Here is a 24,658-nt window from a genome sequence, read left to right as displayed (position 1 = left end):
GGTGGAGACCAGGCACACCTTTCTTTGAAAAGTAGTGCCAACTGGGCATCTGGTACTGGGGCACTGCGATGGACATAAGGTCTCAAAAATCCACTGTGTCCTCCAGGTGGAAAGGCAGCATTTCTGTAGCCAAGAGCTTGCAGATGGTGAAATTCAACCTCTTAGCTTTCTCGTGGCTAGGAGGAAATGGTCTTTTACTTTTCCACATCTGAGGGACCGAGGGCTGGCTGTTGTGCTTAGACGGAGTTTAGTAGGGTGTCCTCGGCAAACAGCTGGTCTGTGAGCAAGATGCAGGCGGACATGTTAGGTTGCCTTGATCCAAACGTGGTGCTCTCGATGTCAGAGAGTGCTCAACACCAGCAGGTGTTTCCACTTCCCAATGAACTGATGACCTGCCAATCACACTGGCTGTTGCAGGTAAAGAGGTGGCAGGTCTGCGTCCAAAAACATGTGTGACTGCTGTCCCCCCAGTCACAGAGGATGAAGAGGCCGCGGATGCACAAGATGGGGCAGACGGTGGTTGGCCCAGCCGGCTTGGCCGCATTGTAGCACAGTGAGCTTCCCACTGCAACTTATGCTTCATATCCATGTGACGGTACATGCATGAAGTACTCAAACTCTGGATTTTTTGGCCTCTACTTAGCATTTGGTGACAAATGTTACAGATAACACGAGTTGGGTCATCCTTATCATTCTGAATACATGCCCAAGCTATGCAAGGCTTAGAGCCCATGTGACCAGAAGAGCCACTATGACTTGTGGTCAGAGGCAGAGTTGTGGTTGAGGATGCAGTTGTTGACGTGCTTCCAGTACTCCGTCTCTGTCCAGGAAGGCGCAACCTAACCTCGTCGTCAATAGCATCTGTGACGCCCCGCTGTGCTTGGAATCGCAGATCCTAGAAGAGTGTATTGATGGAATCCTCCACAAGAGGCCCCCATAAACATTCACACATTTCCACCTTCCAACTCAGACCAGCAGAGGGAGCCCGTTAGGGATATAAATAGGGAAGGTGGAGCTAGGCAGTTCAGTTCCTCTGAAGAGTTCCTGCAGTAGAGAAGCCTAAGAGAGGTCAGTCTGCAGTGGAGCTCAGTCTAGTCTAGAGAACTCAGTTAATAGTTCAGCAGTGGAGCACAAGGCTCCAGCTAGCTAGATTCAGTAAGGCATAACCGGAATCCCTGGAGAACTAAAAGTCCCAGGATCGCTAAGGTGCTGATACGTAACAGAGCCAGGAGACGCTTCGGCCCCGCATAGTGGGAGCGTGAACTCCAAGAGAAGGTCCGACCACAAGGTCAGCCAGCGCAGGACAGAGACAAAGTTAGGCCTAGCTCCAGGCAGGTCGGAAACTTGCTACGCAGAGGCAAGAAACAGAAGGCCCTACACCCGCTCATTGGGGAGGATCCTGATATTCACCCTTCACCCTACAGTGCTCCGGGATGTGCCTGAATTTCCTCCAGTAAAAGGTACTGAAGTGACTACCGTTTCCGTTCCCGTTCTTGCTCTGACCCAGCTGGGTCTCGCCTGTCCTACATTCCCCCTGCATACGCTGCCCTGAGACCTAGCTCCACCTGTGGGGAGCTTTACCATCGAGCTGCCTTATCACGGGTCTCAGTGGACTGCTGCAGTGCTGGTGCTTCTCGCCAGATACCGCAGGTGGCGTCACGAACTCTTATAAAATTAACAATTATCCACTCTTTTAAAGAGTGACCCCAGGGTACGGGCCAGGGAGCCGACCACCACGACATCCCCAAGGCCAGGCAAAGGCCCGGGTACCGAGTCATCCCCATCCCCTGGGCTAGTCACATCCTCCTCCACCTCCTCCGTTGACCTCATTGACTGGCTTACTGTGGGTTGACAGTAAGTGGGATTTCCAACCTCGTCATCATCACCCTGTGTGTTATCACACCCGTCGTCCTCAAAGCCAACCTCTTCCTGCCCTGACCAAAAAGTCAAGTTGTCGCTCCAATCAGGTATTTGAGTCTCATCATCATCTTCATCATTGTCTCCACCAACAGGAGTGACAGTTTGGGAACGAGGGTCTACATTATGCTCAGAACCTTCTTCATCTGGTCCTGGATCCGACTCATAAAGATTCTGGGCATCAGTGCAGATCATTTCCTCGTCTAGATTAACAGAAGCTCTGGAGCAGACCTCCGTTTCCAGGCTATAGTATGAGTAAACAGCTCTGCAGACTCAACCATCTGTGTTACCCCATACTCAGACGGGCAGCTGGAGACTTGGGAGCTGTGAGGAAGCAAGTGCGATTGGGGTGACACCTCTGAGGACTGGAGTATTTGTGATGTTGAAATTGAGGTGGAGGAGAGCCCACTTGAAGGAGCACTTGATATCCGCTGAAGCACCTGCTGTTTTTGTGCCTCATCTGGAATTTGTAGCGATGGGCGTGTCCGTAAGAAAGGGATCGTATCACATTGTCCACGAAAAGAAGTCGACATCTTAGTTTGGCTGGAAGATGGTCTTTCTTCTGCAGATGTTACCCCCCCCCACCGCGGGGGGGCTCGACCCACCAGCGGACAGGCACCAGTATTGGGAGAGGGGGGCTGGCCGTCAGGGTCCACCGCGGCTCAGGTACAAACCCGGCGACACGGAGGTGGCACGGGCAGGAGCGGACTGAACGTGTCGGCTTCTCACTTTTTCAATTTTAGAAGGGCATGACATGCCTATATCTGTGTCTCCCCCTCCATTTACTCCTCCACCTCTTTTCTTTTCGCATGACTATATGTACTTGTCACTTTTCCATGTGTTAGTTGTGTCTTCTGAGCAGTTTGTCAGCTTTTGGACACCTTTGAAGGTGTTTTCTATGTGTTTCTATGTGTTTTTGTTTGCCTGCCATTGGTTTTAACGGTGTTCGAAGGTGTTCGACGAACAGTTCGACGAACAGTTCGGCGAACACACGGGTGTTCGACGAACCGAACCGAACTCGAACACTACGGGGGTGGCTCAACACTAATCAGGAGCATGACCAGGCATTGTAGGGAGGTCATACAGGCACCTGGAGGCCATACACAATACTGAGCCTCATTTTGACTTGTTTTAAGGACATTACATCAAAGTTGGGTCAGCCTGTAGTGTGTTTTTCCACTTTAATTTTGAGGGTGACCCTAAATCCAGGCCTCCATTGGTTAATAAATTTGTTTTCCATTGATGATTTTTGTGTGATTTTGTTGTCAGCACATTCAAATTTGTACAGAGCAAAGTATTCAATGAGAATATTTCATCCATTCAGATCTACGATGTGTTATTTGAGTGTTCCCTTTATTGTTTTGAGCAGTCTACTTCTGTTCTACCTACACTACCTAATAAACAAGCAGATCTCTCCCTAGCTCAGCAGCACCTCTCCCTACACTGTCTGATTGTGGAGTAGACTGACGAGCACGGCAGCACCACTTCTGATATAGACCTGATGACGCTGTGCGGCTAGCCAATCACGGTAATGCCATAACCAACATGGATGCAGAGTTACAGTGAGTGGCAGGCAATCCCTGCATGTTCATTGGCTCTGTAAAGAGCGCCAAACATGCAGGGAGGGGACCCGAGCATCTCGCAAGTTCTCAGCAAGCTCTGAGCATCTCGAGTACTGAGATGCTACGGCGAGTACCAAGTACTTGTGAGTATGCTCGCTCATCACTATTAAAGAGCCATTTCAAGAAACTAAAGAGAGTACTAGAATTACATTTTTAACTAACATATCAGCTTTTATCTTTAAACACAGAATGAAGTGGAGTCTGCAGATTTTATACAGTTACTGTTCCTATATCTGTTTGTTGCCGACAAGAAATACACATGGAACTACATTGGGCGTATGCAGGCTTCCATATGAGGACATCACTGGTTACTCCCAGGAAGGTGATATCACTCTTGGAGGACTTTTTGCCGTTCACTTAGATGTAGAATATCCAAAAGTAACATTCCAAGAACAGCCACCATCACTTAAATGCACCACGTAGGTATTTCATATATTTATGTGTAACCATGAAAAAATAAAACAAGTAACAACCCAATTGACAATGCAGGGAAATACCAGACTAAACTAGTTATCATCAATACTTTTTAAATTGGTGTGGAAATAATGGTTAGGACACCCACTTATCGCCAGAACATTCATTTGCAATTTACTTCGAGCTGGAGGAACGACTTTCTGTAGTGGCGTCTCACAAAATATAGCACACAAAGAGAGATTCCTGTTCTTCATCAGTTAACACACAGACTGAAGCAACAGCAGAATGAAGGATATTTTACAGTAGTACTGAGCAATATAGATGTGAATCCAGCTCTAAAGAGATATAAAAGACTGTTCTGCCTGTTTTCTCACCCTGCTTCTCACTCCTTCTCTCTCCTCCCCTCTCTATAAAGTATAATAGTAGGTGTAACATGACATGACACCTTGTTGTGCTGGCAGTCCATCTTGTCTTGAAGAAGAGAGAATGGAGCTGTTCTTTCAGAGTGGATGAAGAGCTCGGGAGACATGGAGGAGTGGGAGGAATATTTAATAAATTGAGAAGGAAGCAAAATTCTCTGATAAGATGTATTACAAAGTTTCTTATATTCACTTGAACTTATGAACAGAAAGTGCAGTTCAACCTGAAATCAATCCTTTAATAGTAATTATTAGGAATGTTAACCAACAACCAATATAGGAGTCATTATATGCTATTGTATGACCAATATGCCTACACAAGCGGTAATGCAGAAAGGAAGGAATTATTTCTACATATTTTCTAGTAACAGCTATTTTCACTATTGACAACGATAATTAGTGAAGTGGTAGAATATTCAGACTAATAAACATATGATGGTTGGAGGACCTTCTGCTACCTCTGTAATACAATAGCATACTGGGGCACCATATGTCACCATATGACCTACATATGCAGATTATAATTATTTTCTATAAATGTACTTATGAAGGTTCTTTCATACTGTATAATTTTACATTAAAGGATTATTTTTGCAGATTTCACATAAGATATTACCGCTTCCTCTTGGCTATGGTTTTTGCTATGCAAGAAATCAACCAATCATCTGATATTCTTCCAAATATCACATTGGGTTTCAAATTGTATGATTCTTGCTATAATCAAGTAAGGTCTTTGATGGGAACAACATGGATCTTGTCAGGAAAACAGGAAATGGTGCCAAACTTTGACTGCCATAAGAGAAGTATGCCTTCTGCTGTAGTTGGGGACATGCCATCGAAGGCCACCATACCAATAGCTAGGATTCTTGGCCTCTACAGATATCCTCAGGTAAGTTTATAGAGGAAGAATATTATACACAGACCTGTGCATTCTGTATATGCATCGATACAATACATACATATAACTATATAAATGGAGTCCCAGCTCAAAGTAGGACTAGTTAGAAATAAATGTTGAATATCATAGTAGGTCAATTTCTCTCCCATTAAAATTGGTCTTGGATTACATTAGAAATGGACCAGCTCCTCCCAAAACGATACCAATTATCCAAAAATGTTTCCAATGTTAGGAAAGTCACCGACTTTGGTGCAAATTAAAGTGACAATATGACCACTGGAGAGAAACATCAAGACAAACTTCAAAAAAGGAATTATTTTGCAGGTGGATGCCACAGACATTTACTCTCTCCTTATCTTTCCTGACTTATTATTCTCTAGTTTTGCATTTTGCTTGTGTCTTTTTTACTACTTGTAGCATGAGGTGGTACCTACAGCCCATTCAGATTTCATAAGTAGTTCAGATTCTAGAGAATGTCTGATCCATGCAGGATTTCACAAGAAGGTTTACTGTGCCTCCTAGTCTCAAGAGCCTGGATCAGATACCAGGACACTAGTCATTACTTCAGGATAGCCAGAAAGGGTCATAGAAGATCATCAACCAAGCATTTGCACCACTGTTGGAAGACATACAGCCAGAGCTTTATAATTTGAACTCCAGATACTGATGTGCTTGTTTCTGTCCAAACTGTCAAACTCCTTGAGGGTGGTATGAGACCTGTTTAGGAGCTCACTGATGCCCTGATCTCGGCCTGAGAGAATATCACTCAGAACATCATCAATCATCTTATTAAGAACATACCCAGATATTTTCAGGAGTGCATTCAGGCACATGGGACCTCTACACACTGCCCAATATTGTGAGTTGTCCTTATAAAATTCACAGATATTGGATCCGCCTCTGATTTACCTCTTTTTGGGTGCTGGGGGAGAGTATTTGGAATCCAGCCCAGAATTAGCGATGATTTTGGCTTGACTGACCATCGATATGTAATTTAGTTGTCAATGAATTACTTACAAAACACCAGTAAAGAGTTTCAACTTTGACATTTTGTTAACACATAAAACACTAATATGTGATTTAAGTGTTGCCTTGATGACTTTTTAGCAATGCAAATCTTCTACAGTGGTGGTTGAAAGTTTGTGAACCCTTTGGAATTTTCCATATTGCCTGATAAATTTGACCTATTATCACATAAGATTTCCACACAAGTCCTACAGTGCTCAATAATATTATGATTGCAATAAATTAAAAGGATAAAAACTTCGACGGCAGTACTTTAAATACCTAGATTTGGTTCTAAATCAAGCAAATAAGTCAAAATATTAGACTTTTCTAAATTTTTATTTAAATGAGGAAAATGATCTAAGATAACATGTTTGTGAGTGTCAAAAGTATGAGACCCTTTCCCTTCATTGTCTGATGTGATCCCCTTGTGCAACAATAACTGCATCAAATAATTTCTGATAACAGCTTCAACTCAGTTATGTTGGTCGGTTTTCTTCCATGAACTGCTCCATTCAGGTACATCCACAACATTTCTGTAAGATTAAGCTCAGGACTTTAACTCTTTCTTGAATGAATTGTGGGCTTTTTTTCATTGTTTTGCTGCATGACCTACATTCTCTTGAAAATAATCTAATGGACAAATCCCAACATTTTATTTAGAATTTTCTGGCAATGAATTCAAAATTCTTTATTCCATGAATGATGCAAGGCTTTCTGGCCAAGATGCAGCAAATCAGCCCCAAAGTATGACAACCGTGTTGCACAGTTGTCCAATGAGACATTTCTCTAAATTTATCGCTTCTTATTTAAACTAAAAAGTTCTAATTGTGATTTTGTGCCTCCACAAAACATTGTTTTAATAGCCTTTTGGCTTGTCCAAGTGAACTTTAGAGAGGTGTCTTTTTCTTTGCAATCCTGCCAAGCACCTTTGTTGTTCATTGTCCTCCTAATGGTAGACTCTTGATTATTAACATTATCTATTGTCAGAATGGCCTTTAGTTCCTTTAGAGGTTATCCTGGGTTCCTATGTGACTTCACAGAAAATACATCTTTCTCTTAGACATCTCTTTTTGGTTAACCACACCTGGGAATGATACTAATGGTCGTCAATTTCCTCCATTTGTACATATTCTGTCTGACTGTGGCTTGATGGACTCCAAATTCTTTAGAGATTGCTTTGTAACTTTTTCCAGCCTCATGAGCATCAACACAATTCTTCTGAGATCCTCAGAAATGTCCTTTTTGCTCATGCAAAGATACAATTCCACAAAAATGTGTTGTGGAGATTAAACTTTGATAGATCCCAATTATTTAAATAAAACAGAACGCCTACTCCCATTTTTGGAGTATCCCAATAATTAGATACCCCAGATGCTAATTTTAACTTCAAATTATTTGCTAATCTAACATATTCACATTCTTTCATTACTCACAGATCATATTCCTCATTTAAAAATAAATTTCAAAGTCTCGTATTTTTGATTCATTTGTTACGTCTGTTTCTAAACCACCTAAAATAATCTCTCCCTCCATGTTTTATATACCCTGAGAATATTCTAAGAAGAATTACTGCTCTGGAATGTATACAATGCTAAAATTCAATACTTACTGGAGGTGAAAGACAGTAATCAATTGCAGAAAAGTGAAGAGTAGAGATGAGCGTTGTTCGACTCGAACTGTTTGCCAATCTCAAATTTGAGCTGTTTTGGGCGGTATTCGAGCCGTTCGGCGAACATGAACGATTTGAAAAAAATTCGGCTGTTCGAGGTTATGTTCGATAACTGTTCGTGCACCAAAATCATAACTGGATTTTTTCTCAGTAATGATGAAAATTAATGTTAATGCGCAGTTTGAGTGTACAGCGGGGCGGACGGAGGGGCAGGGGATGGATCTCTGCAGGAATAATGAAGATCTCCATTTTTTTTTCTCTTTCCCGCATTTACAGTGGGGAGGTGCAATCTGTCAGCCTATCAGCAGCGCACACACGGAGCGAAGTGCTTTTTTTCACACAAGCAAGGGCATGTGTCATTGGCAGTGTATGTCACATGTCCTTGCCCTATTTGTAATTGTAGTCCTTTTCAGGACTAAGTAACATCAGTTCCTATCAGTTTTTGTCAGGCAGGTCTGTGCCAGTGCTGTGCAAGTTTTTTTCACAGCATTTGGCTAAATCTAGCAAAGCTAATCCTTTTTGGCCTATTGCAGAGTGTGTTAGTCAGTGGAGTAGCCTATCTGTGTTGCAAGCTACACCACCTGTGTATAGAATACCATTTTTTTTACTGCACCTAGTGAAGTGAAACCTTTTGGGCATAGCATCATTCTATTAGTCCATCTATACTGACCTCCATCAGGTTGGAAATTGAATATAATTTTTTTCTGCATCTAGCTCTGAAAATATATTTGGGCTTCTAGCAGTGTGTGGGACTTGTTCTATTAGTCCATCTATACTGACCTCCATCAGCTTGCAAATTGAATATAATTTTTTTCTGCATTTAGCTCTGAAAAAATATTTGGGCTTCTAGCAGTGTGTGGGACTTGGTCTATTAGTCCATCTATACTGACCTCCATCAGGTTGCAAATTAAAAATATTTTTTTTCTGCATCTAGCTCTGAAAAAATATTTGGGCTTCTAGCAGTGTGTGGGACTTGTTCTATTAGTCCATCTATACTGACCTCCATCAGGTTGCAAATTGAATATAATTTTTTTCTGCATCTAGCTCTGAAAAAATATTTGGGCTTCTAGCAGTGTGTGGGACTTGGTGTATTAGTCCATCTATACTGACCTCCATCAGGTTGCAAATTAAAAATATTTTTTTTCTTCATCTAGCTCTGAAAAAATATTTGGCCTTCTAGCAGTGTGTGGGACTTGTTCTATTAGTCCATCTATACTGACCTCCATCAGGTTGCAAATTGAATATAATTTTTTTCTGCATCTAGCTCTGAAAAAATATTTGGGCTTCTAGCAGTGTGTGGGACTTGGTCTATTAGTTCATCTATACTGACCTCCATCAGGTTGCAAATTGAATATAATTTTTTTCTGCATTTAGCTCTGAAAAAATATTTGGGCCTCTAGCAGTGTGTGGGACTTGGTCTATTAGTCCATCTATACTGACCTCCATCAGGTTGCAAATTAAAAATATTTTTTTTCTTCATCTAGCTCTGAAAAAATATTTGGGCTTCAAGCATTGTGTGGGACTTGTTCTATTAGTCCATCTATACTGACCTCCATCAGGTTGCAAATTGAATATAATTTTTTTCTGCATCTAGCTCTGAAAATATATTTGGGCTTCTAGCAGTGTGTGGGACTTGGTCTATTAGTCCATCTATACTGACCTCCATCAGGTTGCAAATTAAAAATAATTTTTTTCTGCATCTAGCTCTGAAAAAATATTTGGGCTTCTAGCAGTGTGTGGGACTTGGTCTATTAGTCCATCTATACTGACCTCCATCAGGTTGCAAATTGAATATAATTTTTTTCTGCATCTAGCTCTGAAAAAATATTTGGGCTTCTAGCAGTGTGTGGGACTTGGCCTATTAGTCCATCTATACTGACCTCCATCAGGTTGCAAATTGAATACAATTTTTTTCTGAATCTAGCTCTGAAAAAATATTTGGGCTTCTAGCAGTGTGTGGGACTTGGTCTATTAGTCCATCTATACTGACCTCCATCAGGTTGCAAATTGAATATAATTTTTTTCTGCATCTAGCTCTGAAAAAATGTTTGGGCTTCTAGCAGTGTGTGGGACTTGGTCTATTAGTCCATCTATACTGACCTCCATCAGGTTGTAAATTGAATATAATTTTTTCTGCATCTAGCTCTGAAAAAATATTTGGGCTTCTAGCAGTGTGTGGGACTTGGTCTATTAGTCCATCTATACTGACCTCCATCAAGTTGCAAATTAAAAATATTTTTTTTCTGCATCTAGCTCTGAAAAAATATTTGGGCTTCTAGCAGTGTGTGGGACTTGTTCTATTAGTCCATCTATATTGACCTCCATCAGGTTGCAAATTGAGTATAATTTTTTTCTGCATCTAGCTCTGAAAAAATATTTGGGCTTCTAGTAGTGTGTGGGACTTGTTCTATTAGTCCATCTATACTGACCTCCATCAGGTTGCAAATTAAAAATAATTTTTTTCTTCATCTAGCTCTGAAAAAATATTTGGGCTTCTAGTAGTGTGTGGGACTTGTTCTATTAGTCCATCTATACTGACCTCCTTCAGGTTGCAAATTGAATATATTTTTTTCTGCATCTAGCTCTGAAAAAATATTTGGTCTTCTAGCAGTGTGTGGGACTTCATCTATTAGTTCATCTATACTGACCTCCGTCAGGTTGCAAATTCAATATAATTTTTTTCTGCATCTAGCTCTGAAAAAATATTTGGGCTTCTAGCAGTGTGTGCGACTTGGTCTATTAGTCCATCTATACTGACCTCCATCAGGTTGCAAATTGAATATAATTTTTTTCTGCATCTAGCTCTGAAAAAATATTTGGCCTTCTAGCAGTGTGTGGGACTTGGTCTATTAGTTCAACTATACTGACCTCCATCAGGTTGCAAATTCAATATAATTTTTTTCTGCATCTAGCTCTGAAAAAATATTTGGGCTTCTAGCAGTGTGTGGGACTTGGTCTATTAGTCCATCTATACTGACTTCCATCAGGTTGCAAATTGAATATAATTTTTTTCTGCATCTAACCCAGCCAATAGTTTTGGCCTAATACAACAGTTTGGCCACTCAGCTCTGCTCGGTTCCCATCCATTGTATTCTTGTGCAAACAACTCCAGAGTTGTGAATTAGTTAACCACCAAAATGAGTGGAAAATGGCCTGCTGCTGGTGGAAACGGGAATAGGCGTGTTGGAAAGGGGAAAAAAGGTTGTGTCCGTAGGGTAGGTGTTAAACAACAGTAACATCTGCAGAAGAAAGACCATCTTAAAGCCAAACTAAAATGTCTACTTCTTTAAGCGGACAATGTGATAAGATCCCTTTCTTACGGCCACGCCAATCGCTACAAATTCCAGATGAGGCACAAAAACAGCAGGTGCTTCATTGGATATCAAGTGCTCCTTTAAGTGGGCTCTCCTCCACATCAACTTCAACATCACAAATACTCCAGTCCTCAAAGGTGTCACCCCAATCGCACTTGCTTCCTCACAGCTCCCAAATCTCCAGCTGGCCATCTGAGTATGAGGTAGAACAGATGGTTGAGTCTGCAGAGCTGTTTACTCATACTATAGCCTGGGAATCAGAGGTCGGCTCCAGCGCTTCTGTGAATCCAGACGAGGAAATGATCTGCACTGATGCCCAGAATCTTTATGAGTCGGATCCAGGACCAGACGCAGAAGGTTCTGACCATAATGTAGACCCTCATTCCCAAACTGTAACTCCTGTTGGTGGAGACAATGAGGAAGACGATGATGAGACTCAAATACCTGATTGGAGCGACAACTTTAGTTTTTTGTCAGGGCAGGAACAGGTTGGCTCTGAGGACCACTGGTGTGATAACGCACAGGGTGATGATGATGAGTTTGGAGATCCCACTTACTGTCAACCCAGAGTCAGACAAGAGATGAAGTCAGCAGAGGAGGTGGAGGAGAATGCTAGTGACGACGAGGTAGGTTGCGCCTTCCTGGACAGAGACGTAGTACTGGAAGCACGTCAACAACTGCATCCTCAAACACAACTCTGCCTCTCACCACAAGTTGTGGTGGCTCTTCTGGTCACATGGGTGCTAAGCCTTGCATAGCCTGGGCATTTTTTCAGATCGATAAAGATGACCCAACTCGTGTTATCTGTAACATTTGTCAGCAAAAGCTAAGTAGAGGCCAAAAAATACATAGTGTGAGTACTTCATGCATGAACCGGCACATTGACATGAAGCATAAGTTGCAGTGGGAAGTTCACTGTGCTACAATGCGGCCTAGCCGGCCGGGCCAACCACTGTCTGCCATATATTGTGCATCCGCGGCCTCTTCATCCTCTGTGACTGGGGGGACAGCAGTCACACCTGTTTTGGGACGCAGACCTGCCACCTCTTTACCTGCAACAGCCAGCGTGATTGGCAGGTCATCATTTTCTTTGGAGGTGGGAACACCAGCTGGTGTTGAGCGCTGTCCGACATCGATAGCACCACCTTTGGATCAAGGCAACCTAACATGTCCGCCTGCATCTTCCTCACAGACCGGCAGTTTGCCGGGGACACCCTTATCAACCCCGTCTAAGCACAATAGCCAGCCCTCGGTCCCTCAGATGTGGACAAGTAAAAGACCATTTCCTCCTAGCCTTGAGAAAGCTAAGAGGTTGAATTTCACCATCTGCAAGCTCTTGGCTACAGAAATGCTGCCTTTCCGCCTGGTGGACACAGAGGATTTTCAAGACCATATGTCCGTCGCAGTGCCCCAGTACCAGATGCCCAATCGGCACTACTTCTCAAAGAAAGGTGTGCCTGCGCTCCACCAGCATGTCGCACACAACATCACCGCTTCTTTGAGAAACTCTGTGTGTGACAGGGTGCATTTCACCACAGACACTTGGACGAGTAGGCATGGACAGGGGCGTTACATGTCACTGACTGGGCACTGGGCAACTATGGTGACAGCAGGACAAGGGGCTACTGTCCAAGTCTTGCCATCCCCACGAGTTGTGCGTCAATCCTCTTTATCTCAAAGTTCCTCCACTGCTTCTGCCTCCTCAACCTCCTCTCGATCCTTCACCTGCACCCAAAGCCTGTCTGGTCATGCCACAAGCTTTGTAACTGCGCAGAAGGGATCCTGCACACCTCCTTACTATGCTGGCAGTAGGGCTCAACGTCATCAGGTGGTTTTTACTTTGAAATATCTGGGAAATGTGAGTCACACAGCTGAGGAGTTGTGGTCAGCTCTGGAGAACCAATTTCATGAATGGCTGTCTCCACTGGACCTGAAACCAGGGAAGTCCGTATGTGACAATTCTGCAAACCTGGGTGCGGCCCTTCGCTGGGGCAATGTCACACACGTGCCTTGTATGGCTCACGTGTTGTACCTGGTTGTCCAGCAATTTTTAGCCCACTATCCCGGATTAGATGGCCTTCTGCAAAGGGCACGGTCGCTGTGTGCTCACTTCCGCCGTTCGCATCCCGCAGCTCAGCGACTTACATCTCTACAAAAGTCGTTGGGCCTGCCACTTCACCGGCTAAAATGCGATGTGCCTACCCGGTGGAATTCAACTCTGCACATGTTGCAGCGACTGTGGCAGCACCGACAAGCCCTGGTTCAATCCTTTCTGATGTATAGCCTGGGCCAATGAGATCTAGAGGTGGGGCAAATCACGCTGGAGGAGTGGTCTCAGATCAGGGACCTATGCACCCTTCTGCACAGTTTTGAAATGGCGACGAAGATGTTTAGTGCTGACGATGCCATTATCAGCATGACTATTCTGGTGATTTACATGCTGGAGCAGATGTTAAACAGAATTCGGAGTCAGGTGGTGGCACAAGAGGAGGTGGAGGAAGTGGAGGAGGAGGAGTTGTATGCGGAAGGGCTAACATCTGCAAGGTCCAGACGGTCGGCAGCACCAAGGCGGCAGGCATGTGAGGGTGGGGGAGATGGTTTTACCAGGGCGCATGGTAGCAGCCAAACTAGTGAGGAAGGTGCAGGAGCCCAGGAAGAAGTGGAGGACGAACTGATGGAAGACTCATCAGATGAGGGAGACCTTGATCACATTTCTGTTGTGCGAGGTTGGGGGGAGAGGACAGAGGAAGGAAGCATGATTGTTACCTCGCCACCAACACAACAGGGGCTTGGTGCTCCTGGATGAGCAAGACACATGAGTGCCTTCTTGCTGCACTACCTGCAACATGACCCTCGAATTGTGAGAATTAGAAATAATCCTGACTACTGGGTTGCCACAGACACATAGTCAATGCCTAGAGACGAATGTACAGGAGTATCTCCAAGTAAACATTGAAGCCATGACTGTGTCACTGGACCCTTGCTCTTTTTGGGCTTCCAATCTGGATAAATGGCAGGAGCTAGCCACTTACGCCTTGGAGATCTTGTCATGCCCCGCAGCCAGCGTTCTGTCTGAACGTGTGTTCAGCGCTGCTGGTGGTGTGCTGACAGATAAGCGCACGCGGCTCTCCACTGATAATGTAGACATACTCACGTTCATAAAGATGAACAAATCATGGATCCGAAATGACTTTTCTACCCCTGTGTCATCCTGGGGAGAGTGAAAGCTTGGTGATTGGTTAAAATCACCTCACCAACCGTTTTAAGCTTTCAAATTACTACTCATGTTTATCTGTATCTTGGCTGGAAAATAATTTGGGCTTTGTAGCAGTGTGCAGCACTGATTCTAATAGCCCATCTATACTAAGCTCCACCAGATTTAAAATTACTAATCATGTTTATCTGTATCTTGGCTGGAATAATTTGGGCTTTGTAGCAGTGTGCAGCACTGATTCTATTAGGCCATCTATACTAAGCTCCACCAGATTTAAAATTACTAATCATGTTTATCTGTATCTTGGCTGGAAAATAATTTGGGCTTTGTAGCAGTGTGCAGCACTGATTCTATTAGGCCATCTATACTAAGCTCCACCAGATTTAAAATTACTAATCATGTTTATCTGTATCTTGGCTGGAAAATAATTTGGGCTTTGTAGCAGTGTGCAGTACTGATTCTATTAGGCCATCTATAATAAGCTCCACCAGATTTAAAATTACTAATCATGTTTATCAGTATCTTGACTGGAAAATAATTTGGGCTTTGTAGCAGTGTGCAGCACTGATTCTATTAGGCCATCTATACTAAGCTCCACCAGATTTAAAATTACGAATCATGTTTATCTGTATCTTGGCTGGAAAATAATTTGGGCTTTGTAGCAGTGTGCAGTACTGATTCTATTAGGCCATCTATACTAAGCTCCACCAGATTTAAAATTACTAATCATTTTTATCTGTATCTTGGCTGGAAAATAATTTGGGCTTTGTAGCAGTGTGCAGCACTGATTCTATTAGGCCATCTATACTAAGCTCCAGCAGATTTAAAATTACTAATCATGTTTATCTGTATCTTGGCTGGAAAATAATTTGGGCTTTGTAGCAGTGTGCAGTACTGATTCTATTAGGCCATCTATACTAAGCTCCACCAGATTTAAAATGAATAATAATTTTTAGCTGCATCTAGCCCGGAAAATAATTTTGGGGCTCCGAGATGCGCAAGACACATAAGTGCCTTCTTGCTGCACTACCTGCAACAAGACCCTCAGATTGTCAGAATTCGAAGTAATCCTGACTACTGGGTTGCCACACTCTTAGATCCCCCACACTCTTCGATCAACCTTTTCATTTTAATAAAGACCAAAAAAATGGTCATTTTTGAAATTATAAGCATTAGCAGGTTATTAGAATCTGAAATCAAACAGTTTTCAACTCAAAACTTTATTCTAGGTGATGTTACATTTGCACATAGGACCTCTTGTTCGAAAGGAGCTTCTGAACTCTCTCGTCCATTGAATTTGTCAGGTTTTGGATGGTTTCTGCTTCAATTGTTTTGCATTAGGACAGAATACCCTCCCAGAGCTGTTGCTTAGATGTGAACTGCCTCCCGCCATCATAGACACTCCTTTTGATGATGATCCAGAGGTTCTGAATGGGGTAGAGGTCAGGGGAGCATGGGGGTCACACCATAAGTTTGTCCCCTTTTATGCCCATATCAGCCAGAGATGCAGATGTGTTATGTGCAGCATGAGACGGTGCAGTATCATGCATAAAAATGATCTTGCTGTGGAATACACGGTTCTTCTTCTTGAACCATGGCAGGAATTGCTGTTTGAGAAACTCCACATACATTATGGAGTTCATCTTTACCCCTTCAGGGATCCTAAAGGGGCCGACAAACTCTCTCCCCATGATTCCAGCCCAAAACATTACTCCACCTCCTCCTTGTTGGCACTGTAGCCGTGTTTGCGTGGGGTGTCCATCAACCAGCCATTCTCCACTCCATCCATCTGGACCATTGAGCGTTGCACGGCACTCATCCGTGAACAAAACAGTTTTGAAATCAGTCTTCATGTAATGTTTGGCCCACTGGAGCCATTTCTGCTTGTGTGAAGTGGATAGAGGAGGTCGACAGGATGGCGCACGCACAGCTGCAAACCTCTGAAGGACCCTGCATCTTGTTGCTCGGGGGACGTTGAAGGCACCAGCAGCTTCAAAACCTTGTCTGCTGCTATGAAAAGGCTTTTTTGCCGCTGCTCTTTTAACCTGACGTAATTGCCTGTAGGAAAGAGTCCTCAATTGGCCCTTATCAGCACGCACACGTGTGTACTGTGAATCAGCTACATACTTCTTGATTGCCAAGACACTTCATCCTGATCATCGCACAATGTTGATTGTAGTCATGCCTTGACCTAAACACTCCGCAATTTGTTGCTTCTCAGCAGCCGACATATCCTTTTTCTTTCCCATTTTGGCAGAAAATGTAGGCTGCTTAATAATGTGCGACAGCCTTCTTAAGTAGTCTTGCCTTTCATTGGACACACCTACCAAACTAATTAGCACAGGTGTCTGCAATTGCTTACAGTGATATAAAGAGCCCTGACACACATCACCATCAATGAGTTTAACTGACAAACAAACAAATTCTTCCCTTATCACTCCTAAACACTTTTTGCATAATAATTTGGAACACAGTGTACATGTGCTTTTCCACAAAACACCAGTGGTTCATGTAGTGAATCTTACAGTTCTAACTTGCCAACCGTGGTCTGTATGGAGTTGTTCAATAAAGGGCCCAAAATTAAGATAACATAGACTGGAGAGGTGTCTATGAATAGGAATTCCTAAGTATTTGATACCCTGTGAGGGCCAGGCAAAGGGAAAGTTGGACTGGATGGAATCCTATATGGATTTGGGGAGGGAGACATCGAGGGCCTCAGACTTCGCTGCATTGATTGTAAAATTTGACCATGTAACTAGTGTTGAGCCACCCCCGTAGTGTTCGAGTTCGGTTCGGTTCGTCGAACACCCGTGTGTTCACCGAACTGTTCGTCGAACTGTTCGTCGAACACCTTCGAACACCGTTAAAACCAATGGCAGGCAAACAAAAACACATAGAAACACATAGAAAACACCTTCAAAGGTGTCCAAAAGCTGACAAACTGCTCAGAAGACATAACTGACACATGGAAAAGTGACAAGTACATATAGTCATGCGAAAAGAAAAGAGGTGGAGGAGTAAAAGGAGGGGGAGACACAGATATAGGCATGTCATGCCCTTCTAAAATCCAAAAAGTGAGAAGCCGACACGGCCAGTCCGCTCCTGCCCGTGCCACCTCCGTGTCGCCGGGTTTGTGCCAGAGCCGCGGTGAACCCTGATGGCCAGACCCCTCTCCCAATACTGGTGCCTGTCCGCTGGTTGGTCGAGCGAGCCCCCCTGTGGTGGAGGCAGCTCTAAGCTTTTTAATTTAAATTGTCTCTCTAATTTGAATGAATACACTTTAAATCCATTTACAAGGATCTATTGGACGGCAAGTCTCATGCCAGCAGCCGCGTAATTCCAGCTCCAGTAGCGTCCACTAAAGCTGCTGCAGTTAAAAAGCTTTTATAAGGATCGAGCTCGGCTGTCCACCGCAAGGCATCCTACTGCCAGTCCCAGCCCCTATGCCTTGGGGTGCCTCCTGATGCTCTTCACTAAGTATCCCATGGTCCCGAAGCATTTCCTTTGAAAAAATTAAGTGTCTAAACTACAGGTGGTGTAGCTTGCTTAACAGCCGGGATAATCCGCTGACTAGCAGACACTGCTACTAGGCACAAAGTATTTCCTGGGCTAGATGCAGTTAAAAATTTGTAATTAGATACTCTCGTTGGATGCTGAAAAAGCATTCAATAGAGTCTCCTGGCACGCCATATATGATTCTCTTAAAAAGCTTGGGGTAGGGGTCTAGGGGACCCTTTTATAGCCAAAATCACGGCCCTGTATCACAATACGTCACCTAGGCTGAAGATAAATGGAACTGTAGCACCCTGAAGGCTCGGTTGCTACAGACGTATTGCACCTCACCCAGAGGTGTGATATCTCACTCTCAGGTAAGGATGGAGTGTGGATCAGGACCCGACACCTGCATGCATTACACCACATTGCCGTGGGGCAGGGCGACCAATATGCCCCTGAGATGGGCACGACAGTCCCTGTCCCTGGCTGGAGTTGGGGGAGGGAACACTGAGGAAGGGGAACCCTGTAGTGCAGGAGCAGGGAGGAAGCAGTTCCTGGGTGTATTGAGAAGGGAGTATAAAAGGTGGGCACCATCTTAGTTCAGTGCAGAGAAGTCTGAGCAGAAGTGGCAGGGAGCAGGGGCTCTGCATGAGCTCTGCTCCGGAGGCGGGCCTAGTAACAGAGGCCCAGGCCTGGAAGAGGGAGAAGGAAGGAAGAGGAGCGGAGAAGGCTCCAGGAACGAGGAATGAAGGGATCCCAGGGGTGCGGACGGGCGAGTCGCCACCGCACGCCCGAATCCACCTGCGTGGAGGGGTCAGCCAAAGGGGGAGACCGGTCCCCGAACTAGTGGAGGCAGGAAACGACCTTCAGCTAGAAACCGGAGGCTCTGACATTTTATGTGGCGCAGCCCCTCGCTACACCCGCTAGGAAGGCACCACATAGGGTCAGGGAAACTGGCGCCAAGTTTACCAAGAGGAGGCCCGAGGCAGCCGGACAGAAGTGTTGGTAAGAAAGGCCAGACAAAGGACACACAAAGGGGGTCCTGTGAAGTGCTCCAAAGTTATCTGGGAGTTGTCTGAGCCCCTCACCTGGTGAGCACAGTACGACGTGGGCAGCCGTTACCTGCAGACGTGGTCTGGATAATAAGAACTGTGAGTAAAGGCCCTGAACTGCATCACTGACTCCGTGTCGTTACTGCTGCTGCCCTGCACCATCACCCCCATCCTCCGCATACACTGCCCTGAGGCTATACTCCTCCCGTGGGGAGTTATGCTACGCTCTGCTGCACCCACAACACCAGCCTCAGCGGTCTGCCCTGTAGCGGCGGTTCACTCTGACCGCAATCTACGGGTGGCGTAGTCGTACATTTAAACATCAAAACCACATAAATAGTTCCGCCACTGGTTTGACCGCCCTGAGCCACGGAACCGGGTCGCCGCCACGAAGACTACAACCACCAGCATCCACCAAAAAGGGTCCGGCTCCGGGTGTCCTAAGGCCCAGGGGGTGCGTCAGAACATTTTCATCACCTTTCACAATCACCAATGGGACAAGGCAGGGATGTCCTCTGTCCCCTCTCTTATACATCCTAGTGACGGAGCACCTGCTCTCATCAATTCGCCATAACCCCAATATTAGTTGGATTGAGGTGGGAGGCACCGAGTACAAGTGCTCTCTATTTGCTGATGATTTCCTAGTATATATCACTCAATCACATATATCCATCCATGCTGTTATGGCTGAAATAGATCACTTTGTTACATGGTAAAATTTTAAAATCAATGCAGCGAAGTCTGAGGCCCTCGATGTCTCCCTCCCCAAATCCATATAGGATTCCATCCAGTCCAACTTTCCCTTTGCCTGGCCCTCACAGGGTATCAAATACTTAGGAATTCCTATTCATAGAGACCTCTCCCATCTATGTTATCTTAATTTTGGGCCCTTTATTGAACAACTCCATACAGACCACGGTTGGCAAGTTAGAACTGTAAGATTCACTACGTGAACCACTGGTGTTTTGTGGAAAAGCACATGTACACTGCGTTCCAAATTATTATGCAAAAAGTGTTTAGGAGTGATAAGGGAAGAATTTGTTTGTTTGTCAGTTAAACTCATTGATGGTGATGTGTGTCAGGGCTCTTTATATCACTGTAAGCAATTGCAGACACCTGTGCTAATTAGTTTGGCAGGTGTGTCCAATGAAAGGCAAGACTACTTAAGAAGGCTCTCTCACATTATTAAGCAGCCTACATTTTCTGCCAAAATGGGAAAGAAAAAGGATGTGTCGGCTGCTGAGAAGCAACAAATTGTGGAGTGTTTAGGTCAAGGCATGACTACAATCAACATTGTGCGATGATCAGGATGAAGTGTCTTGGCAATCAAGAAGTATGTAGCTGATTCACAGTACACATGTGTGCGTGCTGATAAGGGCAAATTGAGGACTCTTTCCTACAGGCAATTACGTCAGGTTGAAAGAGCAGCGGCAAAAAAGCCTTGTCATAGCAGCAGACAAGTTTTTGAAGCTGCTTGTGCCTCCAACGTCCCCCGAACAACAAGATGCAGGGTCCTTCAGAGGTTTGCAGCTGTGCATACGCCATCCTGTCGACCTCCTCTATCCACTTCACACAAGCAGAAACGGCTCCAGTGGGCCAAACATTACATGAAGACTGATTTCAAAACAGTTTTGTTCACGGATGAGTGCCATGCAGCGCTCGATGGTCCAGATGGATGGAGTGGAGGATGGCTGGTTGATGGACACCCCACGCAAACACGGCTACAGCATCAACAAGGAGGAGGTGGAGTAATGTTTTGGGCTGGAATCATGGGGAGAGAGATTGTCGGCCCCTTTAGGTTCCCTGAAGGCGCTAAAGATGAACTCCATAATGTATGTGGATTTTCTCAAACAGCACTTCCTGCCATGGTTCAAGAAGAAGAACCGTGTATTTCACAGCAAGATCATTTTTCTGCATGATAATGCACCATCTCATGCTGCACATAAAACATTTGCATCTCTGGCTGATATGGGCATAAAAGGGGACAAACTTATGGTGTGACCCCCATGCTCCCCTGACCTCTACCCCATTCAGAACCTTTGGAGCATCATTAAAAGGAGTGTCTATGATGGCGGGAGGCAGTTCACATCTAAGCAACAGCTCTGGGAGGGTATTCTGTCCTCATGCAAAACAATTGAAGCAGAAACCATCCAAAACCTGACAAATTCAATGGACGAGAGAGTTCAGAAGCTCCTTTCGAACAAGGGGTCCTATGTGAAAATGTAACATCACCTAGAATAAAGTTTTGAGTTGAAAACTGTTTGATTTCAGTTTCTAACAACCTGCTAATGCTTATAATTTCAAAAATGACCATTTTTTTGGTCTTTATTAAAATGAAAAGGTTGATCGAAACGTTTGGGGGATCTAAGAGTGTGGCAACCCAGTAGTCATGATTACTTCGAATTCTGACAATATGAGGGTCATGCTGCAGGTAGTGCAGCAAGAAGGCACTTATGTGTCTTGCGCATCTCGGAGCCCCAAAATTATTTTCCGGGCTAGATGCAGCTAAAAATTATTTTTAATTTTAAATCTGGTGAAGCTTTAGTATAGAAGGCCTAATAGAATCAGTGCTGCACACTGCTACAAAGCCCAAATTATTTTCCAGTCAAGATACAGATAAACATGATTAGTAATTTGAAAGCTTAAAACGGTTGGTAGGGTGATTTTAACCAATCATCAAGCTTTTACTCTCCCCAGGATGACACAGGGGTAGAAAAGTCGTTTCGGATCCATGATTTGTTCATCTTTATGAACGTGAGTCTGTCTACATTATCAGTGGAGAGTCGCGTGCGCTTATCTGTCAGCACACCACCAGCAGCGCTGAACACACGTTCAGACAGAACGCTGGCTGCGGGGCATGACAAGATCTCCAAGGCGTAAGTGGCTAGCTCCGGCCATTTATCCAGATTGGAAGCCCAAAAAGAGCAAGGGTCCAGTGACACAGTCGTGGCTTCAATGTTTACTTGGAGATACTCCTGTACCATCGTCTCTAGGCGTTGACTATGTGTCAGACTTCTTGTCTCCTGTGGCCTTGCAAAGGATGGGCTAAAAAAGTGGTGAAATGATTCCGCAAAATTGATGTTACCAGCAGATACTGTGGTTCTGTTACGGTTTGAGTGCTGAACACTTGACGGTCCCACGGTTGGCAAGTTGGAACTGTGAGATTCACTACGTGCACCACTGGTATTTTGTGGAAAAGCACATGTAAGATTCTGCAACAGTCTCTGCTGATACTCGTGCATGCGTGCATCCCTTTCTATGGCAGGAATAATTTCTGCAAATTTACTTTTGTACCGGGGATCTAACAGTGTGGCAACCCAGTAGTCAGGATTATTTCTAATTCTCACAATTCGAGGGTCATGTTGCAGGTAGTGCAGCAAGAAGGCACTCATGTGTGTTGTGCATCCAGGAGCACCAAGTCCCTGTTGTGTTGGTGGCGAGGTAACAATCATGCTTTCTTCCTCTGTCCTCTCCCCCCAACCTCGCACAACAGAAATGTGATCAAGGTCTCCCTCATCTGATGAGTCTTCCATCAGTTCGTCCTCCACTTCTTCCTGGGCTCCTGCACCTTCCTCACTAGTTTGGCTGCTACCATGCGCCCTGGTTAAACCATCTCCCCCACCCTCACATGCCTGCCGCCTTGGTGCTGCCGACCGTCTGGACCTTGCAGATGTTAGCCCTTCCGCATACAACTCCTCCTCCTCTACTTCCTCCACCTCCTCTTGTGCCACCACCTGACTCCGAATTCTGTTTAACATGTGCTCCAGCATGTAAATCACCGGAATAGTCATGCTGATAATGGCATCGTCAGCACTAAACATCTTCGTCGCCATTTCAAAACTGTGCAGAAGGGTGCATAGGTCCCTGATCTGAGACCACTCCTCCAGCGTGATTTGCCCCACCTCTGAATCTCGTTGGCCCAGGCTATACGTCAGAACGTATTGCACCAGGGCTTGTCGGTGCTGCCACAGTCGCTGCAACATGTGCAGAGTTGAATTCCACCGGGTAAGCACATCGCATTTTAGCCGGTGAAGTGGCAGGCCCAACGACTTCTGTAGAGATGTAAGTCGCTGAGCTGCGGGATGCGAACGGCGGAAGTGAGCACACAGCGACCGTGCCCTCTGCAGAAGGCCATCTAGTCTGGGATAGTGGGCTAAAATTTGCTGGACAACCAGGTTCAACACGTGAGCCATACAAGGCACGTGTGTGACATTGCCCCGGCGAAGGGCCGCACCCAGGTTTGCAGCATTGTCGCACACGGCCTTCCCTGGTTTCAGGTCCAGTGGAGACAACCATTCATGAAATTGGTTCTCCAGAGCTGACCACAACTCCTCAGCTGTGTGACTCACATTTCCCAGACATTTCAATGTAAAATCCGCCTGATGACGTTGAGCCCTACTGCCAGCATAGTAAGGAGGTGTGCAGGATCACTTCTGCGCAGTTAGAAAGCTTGTGGCATGACCAGACAGGCTTTGGGTGCAGGTGGAAGACCGAGAGGAGGTTGAGGAGGCAGAAGCAGTGGAGGAACTTTGACATAAAGAGGATTGACGCACAACTCGTGGGGACGGCAAGACTTGAACAGCAGCCCCTTGTCCTGCTGTCACCATAGTTACCCAGTGCCCAGTCAGCGACATGTAACGCCCCTGTCCATGCCTACTCGTCCAAGTGTCTGTGGTGAAATGCACCCTGTCACACACAGAGTTTCTCAAAGAAGCGGTGATGTTGTGTGCGACATGCTGGTGGAGCGCAGGCACACCTTTCTTTGAGAAGTAGTGCCGACTGGGCATCTGGTACTGGGGCACTGCGACGGACATAAGGTCTCGAAAATCCTCTGTGTCCACCAGGCGGAAAGGCAGCATTTCTGTAGCCAAGAGCTTGCAGATGGTGAAATTCAACCTCTTAGCTTTCTCATGGCTAGGAGGAAATGATCTTTTACTTGTCCACATCTGAGGGACCGAGGGCTGGCTATTGTGCTTAGACGGGGTTGATAAGGGTGTCCCCGGCAAACTGCCGGTCTGTGAGGAAGATGCAGGCGGACATGTTAGGTTGCCTTGATCCAAAGGTGGTGCTATCGATGTCGGACAGCGCTCAACACCAGCTGGTGTTCCCACCTCCAAAGAAAATGATGACCTGCCAATCACGCTGGCTGTTGCGGGTAAAGAGGTGGCAGGTCTGCGCCCCAAAACAGGTGTGACTGCTGTCCCCCCAGTCACAGAGGATGAAGAGGCCGCGGATGCACAAGATATGGCAGGCGGTGGTTGGCCCGGCCGGCTAGGCCGCATTGTAGCACACTGAGCTTCCCACTGCAACTTATGCTTCATGTCCATGTGCCGGTTCATGCATGAAGTACTCAAACTATGTATTTTTTGGCCTCTACTTAGCTTTTGCTGACAAATGTTACAGATAACACGAGTTGGGTCATCTTTATCGATCTGAAAAAATGCCCAGGCTATGCAAGGCTTAGCACCCATGCGACCTGAAGAGCCACCACGACTTGTGGTGAGAGGCAGAGTTGTGTTTGAGGATGCAGTTGTTGACGTGCTTCCAGTACTACGTCTCTGTCCAGGAAGGCGCAACCTGACCTCGTCGTCACTAGCATCTTCCTCCACCTCCTCTGCTGACCTCATCTCTTGGCT

General features: G+C 45.2%; 1 protein-coding gene across 1 annotated transcript in view; it reads left to right on the top strand.

Annotated features, from left to right (window-relative positions):
* The first annotated feature begins 5,003 nt into the window (after nucleotides 1–5,003).
* Nucleotides 5,004–24,658, top strand: part of LOC141198867 (extracellular calcium-sensing receptor-like) — a 289,207-nt gene continuing 269,552 nt past the window's right edge. The window contains exon 1 of the mRNA XM_073663168.1: nucleotides 5,004–5,261. Coding sequence (XP_073519269.1) covers nucleotides 5,004–5,261 — 258 coding nt within the window. The remainder of the gene's footprint in view (nucleotides 5,262–24,658) is intronic.

The sequence above is a fragment of the Phyllobates terribilis genome, unplaced genomic scaffold (assembly GCF_046119375.1).
Source record: "Phyllobates terribilis strain yellow unplaced genomic scaffold, ASM4611937v1 Scaffold_107__1_contigs__length_5663174, whole genome shotgun sequence".
Lineage (NCBI taxonomy): Eukaryota > Metazoa > Chordata > Amphibia > Anura > Dendrobatidae > Phyllobates > Phyllobates terribilis.
Note: the sequence above shows the minus strand (reverse complement) of the source record. Positions and strands in the feature narration are given on the sequence as shown.